Source organism: Triticum urartu, chromosome 2A (assembly GCF_056163025.1).
Source record: "Triticum urartu cultivar PI428250 chromosome 2A, HENAU_Tu73, whole genome shotgun sequence".
In the NCBI taxonomy this organism is placed as follows: domain Eukaryota; kingdom Viridiplantae; phylum Streptophyta; class Magnoliopsida; order Poales; family Poaceae; genus Triticum; species Triticum urartu.
The window spans coordinates 159574607-159590277 of NC_141874.1; the positions used below are offsets into that span (position 1 = coordinate 159574607).

Here is a 15671-nt window from a genome sequence, read left to right on the forward strand (position 1 = left end):
GCCTACCTCGTAACACACACACAACAGCCCCGCACCATGGTGGTGTTGTTCTTGCTGAATTTATCCATGTTGTACTCCCTCCGTTTTTATTTAATTCGCATATTAGCTTTGATCAAAATCAAGCTTTACAAACTTTGATCAAGTTTATATACAAAAATATTAAGATATACAATAACAAATCAACAACATTAGATTTATTAAATGTACTTTCACATCGTATAGATTTATTATGATAAATGTCTATATTGTTTTCTATAAACTTGACTTCAGTCTACTTTAATATGCAGAGTAAATAAAAACAGAGGGAGTATAAACTTCGGTCAAAACTGTCATCACGCCTACACTGCCCGCTCATTACCGTAGATAATGTCAGGAAGAACCAACTTACTGTTCCATCTTCCCCAGTTTTACATATATACCCGAGCCATGATCGGTTGCAGTACATCAGATGTCCACGCAGATAAGCCCAAGGCAGTCTAAGTACCACGGCAGGAATTTTTACCGCCGGCCCTTCTTGAACCTGACCGTCAGCGTCACAAGCTCCAAGACGAAGGCCACCACAGCTAGCACCAGAACGGCACCAAGGTAGGCGTGCCTGTACTTCTGATCAGGTTGCAGGATGCCGATGCCCTTGAAGACATTGACGACGCCCAGAACGACCACCGTGTAGCCGACGGACCAGTGGTACAGGTTCCAGTAGAAGCGAACTTTGACGGTCTTCTTAGGGCGGATCAGCAAGGCACAAACCTGGTCGATCCAATTCGTTTCAGCATGTATATATACTCCGTAGAAAGCAGCAGCGAATTTGTTGGTCAAAGTAGTTAAAAGTATCAAATATGTGAAGATTGTTCATCGACAAATGTCATCAAATGCCCATCTGTAATGTAAAGAGTGGAACTGAACTGAACAGATTGCAGAGAACTGACCTGAAGCGTTGATAGGACGAAAAGCGCGGTGCCGATGTTGCGGTGGCCATGGTGCTGCAGGGCGCCTTTGGCCGGGCTGCCGAGCGTGAGGCCGAAGACCCAGCCGGCCGACCCGACCACGTAGCCGCTGCATTGGCAGGCGACGTGGAGGTAGAACCATGCCGGATCGAGCGATGGGAACACCCTCATGTACCTCGCCAGCATGACGCCGAGAGGGAGCAGCACGCCCCAGCTCACAGCATTCAGCACGCCATGGATCTGCACGCACGTACAAACTAGCTAAGTTTCCCAAGTGAAAAATCAAGGAAAAGGTGATCCAAACTGTCGTACGTGCGTACATTCTTGGGGCGTAGCAGTGCGCGGTAGACGCTCTCCCTTGGCGCGGCGGGGACGTCATCGACGACGACCGCCGCCTCGGCCGACCTGAAGTCCCAGCTGCGGGACGACATGACGTTGTCCCCGAACGCCTGGTGGCTCTCCGGCAGGCCGTCCGGGGACGACGTGCCGGCCTGCCAGACGATGTTCTGCCTGGTGCTGTTCCCCGGCAGCGCGACTGTGGCGTGGATGGCGTACACGCCGTCGGTGTACTCCGCGCCGCGCCTGTACACGGCGAAGACGAGGTCCCCGTCCGCGAACGCGGGGGCGTAGCTGTCGACGACCGCCGTCGCGACCGCCACCACCCCGGTGGCCGGGTTGTGGTAGGCGAACACCGTGTTGGCGCCGAGCATGCCGACCGCGGACGGGTTGATGGCCCACGCCGCCCACCCCGCCGAGCCCCCCGGCACGCGGAACGCGACGTCCGCCGTGCCGTTGGACGCGTGGTATGTCCAGTGGACGCTGGCGTCCAGCTCCTCCAGCGGGCTGCATGCCGCGTAGAGGCGGCCGCCGGAGAACGCGAGGTCGGCGCAGCTGGCCGTCTGCGCCGCGCTGGGTGGTGGCAGTGAGGCGGCGACGACTATGGTGGCGAGGAGGAGGAGGATCCGGCGACTCGCCTGGCATCCCATTGCGGGTGGAGCAAGCTCAAGACGAACCGGAAAGAAGAATGAATGGTACGTACGGCTTTGATAGTGCGAGCTACATGGTGAGATTCTGTGTAAGGTCAACGAGAGAGAAATGGTTCCCCGCACACCAAAAATAAAATAAAAAATGAAAGAGAAATGTGTTTTGTGGACGATGCTTCGGTGCCTTAAGGCATCTACCTTTGTGTCTATGACATATGGATCCAACAGGTGGCTGGCCCACATGTCAGTGACCTAAAGGCAGATGCCTTTAAGGCACCGAAGCTGCGTCCGTGTTTTGTTCATGCGAGGGACGTGGTGAGCGGTTTGGACGCGCTATCCGACATGCAGGAATGGGCTCGAGTTTTATTTTATTTATTTCAAAGTAACAGCAAAAGAGTCTATGCGTTGTAATGGGAGAGAAAACATAACACACGTTCTTAACTCAACAACCATCACTTAAGACCACAATAGGTCCATCTCTTTTATTTTTGCGAGGCATCATATTTGTGTTGCCGCTTATCCTCCTTCTCACCCTCGCCGGCAATGGTCGATGTTCACACAAAATAACAAAAAATGTGTGTTGAATATGGTTAATCTTAAGGCGTCTCTCTCTCCCTCTCTCCTCCCTCTCCCTCTCCCTCTCTCACACACTCTCTCGCTCTCTCTCTCTCTCGCTTTCTCTCACTCTCGCGATGAGAAATCTATTGTTTTCCCTTGCGACATTTTTCAGATGTATGCATGTGTAGTTATCGATATTTTCTTTTCCTTATATGGTTATAGTAGGGTGTTTATTTGCAATCTAGATCGCCGCCGGTATGAAAAAAAAACGGATCTTGCGCTATAAATTATAAGTTTGCTTCCATAACAATATTTTAAAAATATTTAACAGGTAAAATTAACATCATATGTAGATTTCACACATTTTCTAATAAAATTTCATATATAATATGTTAAAATTGAAGTTACGGTTTAAAAAATACAGATAATTTAGAAAATCATTTGGTTTGACTCAAATATATTCTAAAATAATATTTAAAAATACTTAACAGGTAAAAATAATCTCATATTTATATTCTACATATTTTTCTAATCAAATTTCATGTATAACATGTTCAAATCGGAGTTACGCTTTAAAAGATATGGATGATTTTAAAAAGCATTTGTTTGACTTAAATATGATCCGCGGATGAATTACCTAAAACATCAGTTTTTTTCGAAAAATGTAAAATAATGATTCGGGTGTGACTTAAATCCGGACGGCGGGTTGATTTCAAGAAAAGACGGAGACTTTTGTATAAAATATGAAAATAACATTTTGTTTTAACTTAAAACAGGAATGCGGATTGAGTTCTCTGAAATAGAGGGACTTTTCTGAAAAATGCCATGACGGACGAAAGAAGCCCAATTTGCTTTATTATTATTAGGTATAGATAAAAAATTGCATCAACGAATATTTTTCATGCTATACATTTTTTAGGCAATTTCAAGCTACACCTTTCCTGGTGATGACCTTCGCAAGTCGAACAAGCTTTGCCGATTGGGTCCTGATATGTGTCGCTCACTGCGAGCCCAACCTTTTGCAGGCCAGGCCCAGCGAACCGAAGCTTCCAGAAAGCGAGATTGACCCAACTTTTTTTACTTTGTTTTTTTGTATGCTCGGAGTATTCCTGAATATGAAAGAGATTTTTTGCAAATATAAAAATGGTAATCATTTGAATTTGTTTTTATATTAAAAAATGTTCACAAATTCGATAACAAATCACCAATTTAAAAATAGTTCAAATTTTAATTTTATTTATGAATTTGTTAAAATTTGACCATGAATTTTAAAATATATTTGTGAAATTTAGAAAGTTTTTGTGATTAAAAAATGATAATGAATTCAGAAAAATGTTCATGAAACCACTCTCAAATTTAGAAAAAGTGTTCACAGTTTTAATGTTCAAGAGTGTGAATAAATATCACAAATTTAAAATATCCATGAAGTCAAAACAAATAAATAAATGAGAAATAGAAACAAATCAGAAAATGAAAAATGAAGATAAAGAAAAACAGAAAACCAAAATTAAAACCCCAAAGAAACAAAATAGTAACATTAAATGGGAAAACCGACCAGAAAGCTTCCCAAAATTGGAAGCAAAGCTTAGTAAAACCATCAACAAATAGAAAACGATGTTGCCCATTAACATGTTGGCGAGCATCCCTACGACGCTGTGGCGCATAAGGTTCTTCTTGACGCTGCTCCTCTGGTCTGTACGCGAGATGGACATTAGGGCACAAGGGGTGTCGTTTTTCTCGAACTCAAGTCTAGATTGAGTGTGTTGCATGATCTTTTGTCGTTCCTTGCCTTCCACTTGTCGATGCGTTGTAAAGCACAATGTTGCGGGCGAACATGCTGTGCTGGAGCTCCATGTCTTTAGAGCAGCATGTTACAGAACTATTCATATTACATGGCGGTATGGATCATGACCAATCACCAACATTGCCTGACACAATTTATTAGGTTGTGATGTTCAATGTACCCAAAAAATAGATTGAGGTGTGAAATGGCCAAAAACGTGATAACTCAGGGAGTAAAACAGACTTCCCTAGGATATAGAGTGTTTCCTACAAAACAAGTACTTTAGGCAATTGGCCGGCCCATGTAGGTTTTACGGGTTTTTTAAAAAGTTTGTTGCTTAACATTTTGTTTTCTTATATGTGTTTTTTTGCATGGGTTTTATGTATTTACCTTTTTTTCATTTTAGCTCATGAATTTATTTTCAAATTCATGAACAGTTTTAAAATTTATGAACAGAAAAACCAACTGTAAGAAATCGAACGGATCGACCGAGCAAGGGAGTGAACGTATTGGGCCGTGGCCCAGTTGCATGATGAAGGCGTGGAATAGGAGGAGCTCCCGAATAAGTGGGCGTTTCCTAAACCTCAAAAAAAGTGGTGTTTCCTATTTAACACGTGTTGCGTCAAACATCTCACATAGAGCTTTTTTTTAGACAAACATCCCACATAGAGCTAGCAAGGTGAGTCGCGGAACAGGGGCGACCCATTTAGCTTGGATTTGATTCCCGGTTTTCCTGGTTTTAGCAACCTTCTATAAAATTGTGGTCTTATTTCTTGTTTTATTGTTTGCTTTACCTGTTTTATAGATGTTGTTTTAGGTTGTTGCCATTCTTTTCTTTTCTTTCTTAGATTTACCTTTTTCTCCCCCGCAAATTTTTTTAACCTTTTTCTCAAAGATATTAAAAAATCTTAAAAGTTTGTGAAATTTAGAAAGATTTCAGTCAAAATTTGAAAATGTTCACAACTTTAATTTCAAAAAAATGTTTCCAAATTTTCAAACAAGTACATTTTTTTAAATGAGCGTGTTTTTTAAAGTTCAATTTTTTATAAGATGTTTGCAAAAAAATTTAAACAATCCACGTTTTAAATTTTATGATTTTTAGAACTTTCATGATCAGTTGGGTTTTTGGAGAAAACCAACTAGAAACTGGTACAGTACAAAAAGACAATCTGGCAGCTCGCTTAGCGTCAACGCCCGTGCTGTTAAATGGGCCTGGCCGCCCAAGCGACTTGTGCGTTCAATGTACATTTTGACGCACAATGTGTCAAATAGGAGGTCCCGCACAAGGGTAACTCCAAGGCGGTTCACAATAGCTTCTAAATGTCTGGACCGTTCGCAGAATTTTTGTGATTCAATATTGGTATTCAAATTTATACGATCCAGTCCAGATGTCTGAAATCCTACATATCGAAACTAAAGGTATGGGAGGTTGTGCGTGTTCGGACCTCTCCATTCCCGGTCCACCAAGAAAAAAACATCTCGAACCCCGCATATTTGGGCATCCACCATTCTTTTCGCGTCATTCCACCATTTCTCACTGCCTCCGCCCTCGATCTCCCCCCCCCCCCCCCCACCACCATTCGGACCCATTCCGCCATACGCCGTCATTATGTATGAGAGTTATGTCCGTGTTATGTCCTTCATGGAAATCCACGTTATGTACTGCCCCGATAGTCTGAGAGTCTAACAAGCCGGCGCACGCCTTGGGTTCCGCAGAAGTCCGTCGCATCCACTCTGAGGTGGTTGACGGACTTCCCGGCGATGTAGTCCGTCTAACTGGCGACGATTTAGTCGTGCCTTAAGAGCATCTCAGCAGGAATTCCCTATTGGACGCTCTCTGCGTCTAAATGTCGCGGTAACGCATAGAGCGAGGACAGGAAGCAAACAAATGGGCCGGCCCATCTAAGATAGCTAACGAGGAGATCGCATCTGGTTTTGGGAACCTTCTCGAATGTTCTGGTCTGGGTTTCTACCGGTTTTGGGGACCCTTTAGAAGGTTCTGGAACAGTTTTGGCTGGTTTTGGTTTCTTTTTGTTTTCTATTGTTCATTCTTTTCGTTTTTCGTTTTTCTTTTCTGTTTTTCGTTTTTGTTTCTTTAAATTATGTATTTCTTCAAATTTTTACAACATTTCAAATTTTGTTCAGGATCTCAAATATCACTTTCAAATTTTGTTCGCGAGTTTAAAAAAATGTCCCCGTTTCAAAATTTCTTTGCAAATTTAAAAAATTGTCTGTGTTTTTAAATTTTGTTCGGGAGTTTCAAAAACTGTTCGCAAATTTAAAAAAAATCATGTTTCAAATTTTGTTCATGAGTTCAAAAAATGTTCGTGTTTTCAAATATTGTTCGGGAGTCTAAAAAATGTTTGCATATCTAGAAAAATGTTTCAGAATTTGAAAATCGTTCTTATTTCAAAAATTGATTGTGTTTTTAAATTTTGTTATGGAGTTTTAAAAACTGTTTGCAAATTACAAAAAAATGATCGTGTTTCAAATTTTGTTTGCGAGTTCAAACAATGTTCGTGTTTTCAAATATTGTTCAGGAATTTCAAAAAATGTTCCCATTTTTCAAAAATATTTTCCTATCAAAAAATGTTTCAGAATTTGAAAATGTTCTCATTTTCATAAAAATGTTCGTATTTTCAATTTTTTGGGCGAGTTTACAAAAATGTTCCTATTTCCAAAATTTGTCTACCATTTTAGAAAATGTTTTAGCTTTTCCAAATTTTATTCCCAATTTCGAAAACTGATCGGGGTTCCATACAACATTCACGTTTAAAAAATAATAATGTTTTGCAATTTAAAACTCTAAAAACGTACGGATAAGCGCTTGGCTTGGTTTTTAATCGTTCTGCGGTGCATTGTCAATCAGGTAGCTCGGTAGCTCAACTGGTAGCAGGACTTCTTGCGGAGCACCTGGACTTGGGTTCGAATCCTGCGTTGCTCTTTCTTTTTTTTTCGAGCGCTAAAGATTCCATTCTTTGGAAGTAACATGGGCCGGCCCAGTCGGGATCGCCACCTGTGTGTGCGGTCGATATTCTGCCGCAGAGAGCGGCAGATAGGACCTCTCTCTACAGCCGCGCATCTCAAACCCACTTTATACGGCCGGATGGGTCGCCCGGTCACTGACCGATCATGATTTTTTGGCTCGGACAGGATCCTTAAACGGATCTCAAACACCCAGGTTGACCGGCATCCCTCATATTCAGCCCAAATCTGAGGCGGATATGGGGGCTCCCGGACCGCCGGGTTTCCGGATGGGCCGTTCGGTTACTGACCGATCATGATTTTTTGATTCGGACAGGATCCTTAAACAGGCCTCAAACATCCGGGCTGACTGGCACCCCTCATGTCCAGCTCAAACCTGGGGTGGATATAGGGACTCCCGGGCACGTCCGTCACGTAGGACTAACGAAGGGTTCCCACGCAGACTCGCCCGGAAACCCGACGGTCCGACGGATGCCTTCTCCGTCGCCGCGGTGTGAATACCACGTGGTGCCTCTCCGGCTCACCGCCCGAAACAAAATTTGCCTATTTAACCCGGTCGGCGTCCCGCAACCCTAGCCCATTCACCTTCCCCCTCTCCGCACCACTAGTCCGAGCGCATCCACCTCCTCCCTCTCCCGCTCCGACGTTCCGCCCACGCTCCGGCGCACCGTCATGGTCTGAAGGAAGATCACCTACTACGCAATGCTCACGCCGGAGCGCCGCTAAGAGATCCAGCAGGAGATCCGGGCGAGACATGTCGCGTGCGTTGCCCGCATTGCTGCCGGCTGCCTCCGGACTCGCCGGAGCCGGAGGAGGAGGAGGAGCCGGAGGAGGAGGAAGAGCGGGGAAAGAGGAGCTGGCTTCGATGGAGGTGCGGGAGGCAGAGCAGTCGGAGCCGGAGCTGTCGGGCTTCAACATGGAGAAGGCGAAGACGGAGTTCGCCGTCGCCCAATCGGAGGAGATGGCGGAGTAGCAGGCCATCCTGGAGTCCATCCAGGATGAGCCCTACGTGGAGGCCAATCGGCGTTCCTCCGGCAAGAGCAGGCGGCGTCCGACACGCTCTTCACCGAACTCGATGCGAAGATAGAGGAGAAGGAGACCGGAGCGGAGCAGCCGGAGGCGCCGGAGCTGTAGCTGCCGTCCATGCTGCCGGAGCCGGGCACGGAGACCGTCGACATCTGCGACGATGAGTAGCTAGGTGATTGACATAGTATGTAGGTTTATTTCGTTTGCATGTCTCTGTATGAATTTAAGAATCTAGTATAAGATGTCCGAATGCAACTAGTGAAATTTGAGGCATGCTCGATCACTGCCCGCGAACGCGTCCAAGCATACGTCTGCATATGTTTGAGGGGTCATATTTAACATATCCTGCTGTAGATGCTCTAACAAATTGTCAGCGTTTCAAAAAAGACAACGGGAAATTGGTCACATCAAAGCTATGATGCAGAAACGAACTGAGGTTCACCCCCAAGACATACTCCCTCTGATGTACGAATTTTGTGACGGGGGGAGTATGTGGGAGACGTGGTTCGAACAGCAAGGTTCCGCTTGGCTAAATGGCCCAGCTGCTACGACGCCGATGCCCCATCATCCACCACCCATATTTATTTCTGTGGCCTTGGACGCTTGAGGTCGCCGGACAGCCTGTGCGCAATGCAGGGTGTGAGTTGTCCATCGATTCGTCATGCTCCCCACTCTAAGGAACCCAAAAAATGCCCATATCCAGTGTATCAGTTGGGTCTCCCGTCTACGTCCAGCTTATTTTCTTTCCAGACGTCTCCAGCTGATTTCGGTAATCATCCAGGTGTGTGTTTTCCCCAGAAGCCGGTTCTTCAACGAGTCTACACGATAACTGTACTCCACTTGTAGCCATGCACAGCGTCTCATCTTGCGTGAAGTCCCAGTGCAAAAGTTGGACGGTGGAGTGGATAGATGCAATCTGAACAAGTTTTTCTTTTTAAACGAGAAATATGAACAAGTTGGGTGCAAGCATTTGATTGCTTATTTCAGAAACATGTACTCCTTGGCTCAGGGGCTAGCCGGTTGCTTCGTTGAGAACTTGAGATCCTCATAGCAAATAGGTAGCATTTAGTGTCGGCGTCTTTCGTCTCGGTAAAAATAGAAACAAAATGCGTCAAGGTTCTGAAGAGAACACGCTGGCTCAGTCCTGATTTGTATTCAGGTGAACAGTTATTAATTGGCACGAGCCCATGATGCCTTATCAATGTAATACTACTGGAATGTAACAATTTTTTTTTGAAGAGAGGCAAAAGATTTGCCTCATTCATTAAATAAGAGGAATAGAGTTTATGTTCGTGTTACAACACTGACAGCGTCGCAACACCCGAAATAAAGGTGACCAACTACTCTCGCGTCATCAAGTATCCCAACTTGCTTACACCCGCTGATACCCAAAGCGTGGCCTCCTTCTTAATGTTGGCGAGTAGAACCGTCGGCGGAGCACTCTTCTGACGGAACACTCGCGCATTCCTCTCGTTCCAAATGGTCCAGGCGACTAGCATGGTGAGCGAGGCCATCGCCTTCCTGTTGGGGATAGATGTGTCGGAGAGGCCCACCCACCACTCTTCGATGTTGCCTGAGAGGTGCCATGAGGAAGTATCAATGCTCACCAGTTGCAACCAGTCCTTGACTAATCCCCATAGGCGGATAGAGAAGCGGCATTTGTAGAAAAGGTGGTCAACAGACTCTTGCTTCTGCTTGCAAAGTGTACAAAGGCCACAGTTTGGCCATCCACGCTTCTCCAATCTGTCTGCCGTCCAAATTCTGTTTTGAATAGCCAGCCAAGCGAAGAACTTGACTTTGGAGGGAGCCCAAGCCCTCCACACAGTGTGCTCCATAGGGGATTTGATTGTGCCAAGGAATTGCGCTTTGTATGCCGACTTGGCCGTGTATTGCCCGCTAGCGGTGTGCTTCCATACAATATCATCTTCGACATCCTCCTCGAGATGGAAGCCACGAAGCGTTGTCCAGAGGGTGACAAACTGACGTAAGTGATTCAACGAAAAAGAGTCTGGGATGCGTATTCTCGAGACCCACGCATCGTTGCTGAGAGCTTCGCGCACCTTCCAATTTTTCCTCGTGGACGCCTCGTAAATTAGTGGTGCAATGTCCCTAGGCTTGCGGTCATTCACCCATGGCGCATCCCAAAAAGGCGTCCTTGCTCCATTTCCAACAAAGATTGACGTGGAGGCATAAAACAAGGAGTAGTCCATCGTATTGCACGGGTTTTCCATACCCACCCAAAGCTTGGTGGGCTCTTTCCATTCAAACCATAACCAGCGCAAGCGAAGAGCCCGAACAAATTTCTTCGTGTTAAATATGCCAAGGCCACCAAGATCCTTTAGCCAGCACACCGCATCCCAATTCACCTTGCATTTTGCGCCAATAAGAATACAGACTGGCCCAGGCGAATTCCGTCGAGACCATCATAATCTTTACACATTTTGCTCGCTCGCTTGCTTGCTGGAGCACAAATCAAACAAGCATTTGGACTCAGCGTCGTGCTTCTACTACTAGCTAACCACTAACAACAACGTGGACAAGTTAACACTGCTACATTATCCGATCCACCCTCGCGACCGGGGGCTAGCTGCTAGCTGAGCGTGCCGGTGGTGTCGTCGTCGATGCCGTGGAAGAAAGGGTCCCGCAGGAGGTCGGCGGCGGAGGGGCGGTTGCGCGGCTTGCCGATGCAGCGCTGGATGAAGGCCCGCATCTCCGGGTCCCTGAGGCGGCGGAGCGCGGCGGGGGGCACGCCGTTGGTGACGCTGTGGTAGATCTGCACCACGCTCTCGCACTCGCCGTAGGGCATCTCCCGCGTCACCATCTCCAGCACGCACATCCCGTACGAGTAGATGTCCACCGACTCCGTGTACGTCTCCGAGTAGAGCTCCGGCGCCATGAACTCGGGCGTGCCCAGGATCGTGTGCGCCGTGTGGTCCTTGTCCACGATCGCCGCCAGCCCGAGGTCGCCGATCTTCACCTGCACCACCAATCCCCGGAGCCGTCAGTCCAACAGGCTCGTGATTCATGAAAGCAACGGCTAACAGCCAGTGCTCGATCGGGGCAGAATCGTAGATGCATGCAGGTGCAGCAAGCAACTGAACAAGTTAGCGTAAGAGATTGGAGTGCGACTCAGCTATGTATGTTTGAAAGCAAAAACAAAGTGCGTCTCAGCGTGCATCAGTTGTGTTTCTCCTTTACTCGAAAGCTAGGTGCAGCTCACGCAGGCATATATCCTCCTAGTAGGTCCAGCTCTCGCGATGCTTTCAGAGACACGGAGAGCTACAGAGGTCTACACTACAGCTAGGTCGTCACAGAAAAGAAGCGCAAAAGGTGGGAAAAGCGCCCGTCCGCGGATTAATCGCCGGCCTAATGCACGGGTCGGTGTTCAGATCAGCAGGCATTAAACTACATCTTTGTGCTGCTGTTCTACCCCAAATTGCCTATTTAGGCAGAAAAAAAACTAAGATAGTATTGAGGTATTAGTAGCAAGTAAAAATTGTGTTTCCATGCAAAAAAAGTAAAAATTATGTTTAGCACAAAACTACATCGTGTGCTACTTTCCTACACCAAATTGCCTGTTTAGGTACAAAACTACGATAGTATTGAGAAAGTAGTAAGTAAACATTATGTTTATCCCCAATACAGAATCTAATTAAAACCGAATACATGCAGTATTTAGGAGTATTCCAATCTAATTAAAACAAGATTAAATTAAATTCTTTTTAGAAACGATTAAACTAAATTAAATTATGCGAAACGGCGTCGTGCGCGAGAAGGCGAGAGAGTCTAGCATAACGCAGTTCTAAATATAAAATTTGGGAGATTGCAGATATTTAATCGTTCAACAATTGAAGAACTGTGCGGGGAGAGGCAGCAATTAGCAGCCAGGCGACCGATCGAGATTGATTGATTGATGGGCGCAGTTACCTGGCCGGTGTTGCCGTTGATGAAGACGTTGCTGCAGTTAAGGTCGCGGTGGATGATGCAGGGGTCGTGGGTGTGGAGGTGGTCGAGGCCCTCAAGGATCTGGCGCGCCCACTTCTTGAGCGCCTTGAGGGAGACGTGCTTGTGGCGGTCGCGGTACTCGCGGAGGCTGCCCGAGTTGCAGACCTCGGTGATGAAGTTGAGCACGCCGGCGTCGCGGTCGAGCCAGACCTTGTGGAAGCCGATGATGTGGTCGTGGTGGAGGGAGCGGAGGAGGCGCACCTCGGCGTGGAGGCGGTCGACCATGGAGGGGTCACGCTCCGCCAGCGCGCGCAGGCGCACCCGGTTCCACGCCACCTCGATGCCCTCCTCCTGGTCGAACCCGCGGTACACCTTCTTCACGGAGCCCAGCCCCAGCACGGCCGCGTACCGCCCGAACCGCCCCGTCGGGTCCACCTCCTGGAACGCCTCCTCGTCGCACGCCGAAGCCGACATGGCCGCGTCCTGGCTCCTGCCGCCGCCGGCGGTGACGGGGCGGTGGTGGTGCTGCTGCTGCTGCGCGCGGCGCTGCGGCGTCGGGTTCGGGGGCATGCGGAAGGCGGGCGGGAGGCGGGCGAAGCTTAGGCCGATCGGGGCGGGCGCTATATATGGGGGAGGTGGTTGTGCGGTGCGCGCGGCAGCGGCCTTCACCGGGAGGAGCCAGCCGAGAGCGGCACGGGCTCGGTGGCGTAGTTGTTGCGTATTGCTACACGTGCGCGCGTACGTACGTACGTATGGGGGCCGGTATGACCCGGATTTTGCGGGCCGACTGGCTGTTGGGCTGGGCCACGCTGGCGTGCCGTGTGGATCGGAGGAGGTCGGCGCGTCCGTCGGCTGGGCGGTTCGTCCGGTTCACGACGCCGCGTGGACTGTGGAGGAATCCCGTTTGCTCGTTTCTGTTTGTTTAGTCGACGGGTTGTTTGTTTGTTTCTGCGCTGGTGATGATCCGGACTTGTTAAACCGATTGTCACGCGCCCACGTAGTTCGTCGGTTTGACCTTCTTACTAGCGTTTAACTTTTCTTTTACTTATAATCTGCCTACCAGTTTGTAGCCAATTGCCCTTTTTCCGAAGGATTGTAGCCAAATGGCTTTTTTTAGGGGTTGTAGCCAATTCGCTTTTTTTAGGGTAAAACACCATTGTATTTATCATATTTCACATGATGTAGGATGCGTCTTTGGTCATGGGACAGACCAAACCAAACATGACAATCAGGGCCTCTAGAAAGAGAAAATTGAATTAAACTATGTGCTTCATAATTAACAGCACTACTCTCAAAAATAAAATTACACCGGAAAAAAGAGGCTTTAAGGTTTATCTCATTATGGTAGCCAATTCACTTGGAAGGGTCCTACTGAGGTAGGTGTAACTGGGCCATGCAGGGTGTTGCCGTGTTAGACTTCGGGACGGCCCGGCTACCGTAATCCCTTCGGAAAGGAAGAAAATAAAAGGAAATTCCATCCCCTGAAACGAGAAATGCCAGCTGTCATAATGACAACAATCATTCTTGGTCGGGCGGGCGCCGGCGTTTTCGGTCGTCGGCGACGGATGAGGTGAGGATGGTGGCTGGCGGGTAAACACTAGCGCCGCCGTCGCTATGCCATCTCATGCACGGTGGGTGGGAGTGAGTCGGAGTAGAGGAAAACGGGGTGTTTGGCTCGCTTATATGTTGGAAGGTATTTCGCTCATAAATATTGAGAATTACTAGGGGTACGGAGGCCGTGGGATCAATAGAACGCAGTCAATGGCTAGAGGTGAGTTTTTTCTCTCACGTACAAAACGGTTATAGTTGAGTTTATACGCCAAATAAAAGCCGACTATTTGGTTAGGCCGTTGAGTTATAAGCGTGGAAAGCTACACTCTTATGTCATCCGACCGAGTGTGTATCTCCAATGTAATTCATTGTCATATCTCAACCTGGCGATCGGGTCGGGTTTGGTCGGGTAGGCCTTTATCAGACCCATGTCCTATTATTAATCGGTTTTTTTCTAAACCAACGAACCTACCCATAGGTTTGGAATTAGACCCACGTCCGAACCCATCGGGTACCCATCAAACATAATGCATTTTTTATTATTTAATTTGTGCACCCTGCTTAGCGAGGCCCGTGAACTTCCGCACCAAGGATTTCTAGTGGCATACTGTGTCTTCTATTCCTTTATATAGGCAGTGCTCCACGGAAGCGGATTAGGAGCACTTAGCGACGCGCCCCGCCGAAATCACGTACGCCCCCTTCAGTCTCTAGGGATCTGTGCAACTTTGAAGGAAATGATTGTTGCCGATTAATATGCGTCCCAGGCTTACAAAGCAACAGTATGTACCTGTGCTTCGGTATTTAACATATCTGCAAAGGAAACAACGTCAAGCGGGGACAGGCTCGGAGACTCGGAGGACCCCGGTCATGCACAAGCCAGGGTCCAGGACGCCGGCCACACGCAAGCTCAGGTCGAGGACGCCGGCCACGACGAGCATGAAGCCCACTACCTCGACCAAGGCGAGCACATTGTACATACACTGTTGCCTAGGTAGGGCATGGCGATACCGAGTTTGACCACGACGGGGATGACCAGGATGCGGACAACGTATGCTAGGAGGCGGTGCCGGCGGAGCTATACTTTTTGCTATTTCATGCTTCTGTCTATCTACAGCAACAACAAAGCAACGTGGGTGCATGTTGTCCAAAAAAAATCTCACCAAAATTGTTCACAAGTCATGTAAAATAAAACATATATATACACTTATTAATATTAATCGGGCAACCCATGGGTAACCCACGGGCATGAACTCACACCCATACCCTACCCACGACTAATCGGGTTACTCATCGGGCTTACCCACGGGTGAAGATGATGACCCATACCCTACCTATTCAGACGGGTGCCCATGGGCGCGGCCGCCCATGGGTCGGATTGCCGGGTTGAGTCATATCCAGCTGCACTGGCGGAGAGTGAACCGAAATTTGGGGGGAAAGGGCAAATGCGTGTGTGACATAAAAAAGGTTTTGGCGATTAAGAGACGTCGAAGGATTAGTGCAGCAATTAGCAGAAAGATGAGCTTATTTGGCAAAAACCTCTAGGAAGGGGGGCCGGTCTTGGTTTCATCCCGCCGACGCTCTGCCATTGTACAATTGATAACGTGAACATGGTGGACCTCCTCGACGCAATTTTTCTTCTTTAGAAACACAATATGTATGCAGACGTTTATATACACTCACCTTTATAAATATATGCATACACCCTACCCTTATAAACACCTTCGAAAGACTGAGCCGACAGATCTTAAGATTCACAAAGTCATCACAATGTCTAGCTATCGACAGAAAAGTTGCCTTCCACTGAAAAAATATTGCGGCTTTACAAGACACATATGTGTAAAACGCTTTATCTTGGTGGGTTGAGGGTACAACCACCCTCTTAGCCATCCAACCTTA

The 15671-nt window shown here is 47.4% G+C and overlaps 2 protein-coding genes across 2 annotated transcripts; both read right to left on the bottom strand.

Moving 5' to 3' along the window:
* Positions 1-364: 364 nt before the first annotated feature.
* LOC125541343 (cytochrome b561 and DOMON domain-containing protein At4g12980) lies at positions 365-2117 on the bottom strand. Its single transcript, XM_048704785.2, has 3 exons — positions 1265-2117; positions 927-1184; positions 365-747 (listed from the first exon to the last, which is right to left on the bottom strand). Exons 1-3 carry the CDS (start codon positions 1928-1930, stop codon positions 499-501), a joined length of 1173 nt encoding a protein of 390 aa, XP_048560742.2. The 5' UTR covers positions 1931-2117; the 3' UTR covers positions 365-498.
* Positions 2118-10566: 8449 nt separating this feature from the next.
* LOC125536548 (Protein kinase superfamily protein) lies at positions 10567-12842 on the bottom strand. Its single transcript, XM_048699786.2, has 2 exons — positions 12207-12842; positions 10567-11256 (listed from the first exon to the last, which is right to left on the bottom strand). Exons 1-2 carry the CDS (start codon positions 12792-12794, stop codon positions 10870-10872), a joined length of 975 nt encoding a protein of 324 aa, XP_048555743.1. The 5' UTR covers positions 12795-12842; the 3' UTR covers positions 10567-10869.
* Between the last annotated feature and the right edge of the window lie 2829 nt (positions 12843-15671).

Coding starts and splice junctions, on each gene's coding strand:
- LOC125541343 (XM_048704785.2), bottom strand. CDS start 1,930: ATGGGATGCCAGGCGAGTCGCCGGATCCTCCTCCTCCTCGCCACCATA. Junction 1,185..1,264: donor CACTGCTACGCCCCAAGAAT/GTACGCACGTAC, acceptor ACGTGCGTGCAG/ATCCATGGCGTGCTGAATGC. Junction 748..926: donor TCGTCCTATCAACGCTTCAG/GTCAGTTCTCTG, acceptor TGGATCGACCAG/GTTTGTGCCTTGCTGATCCG.
- LOC125536548 (XM_048699786.2), bottom strand. CDS start 12,794: ATGCCCCCGAACCCGACGCCGCAGCGCCGCGCGCAGCAGCAGCAGCAC. Junction 11,257..12,206: donor TCAACGGCAACACCGGCCAG/GTAACTGCGCCC, acceptor TTGGTGGTGCAG/GTGAAGATCGGCGACCTCGG.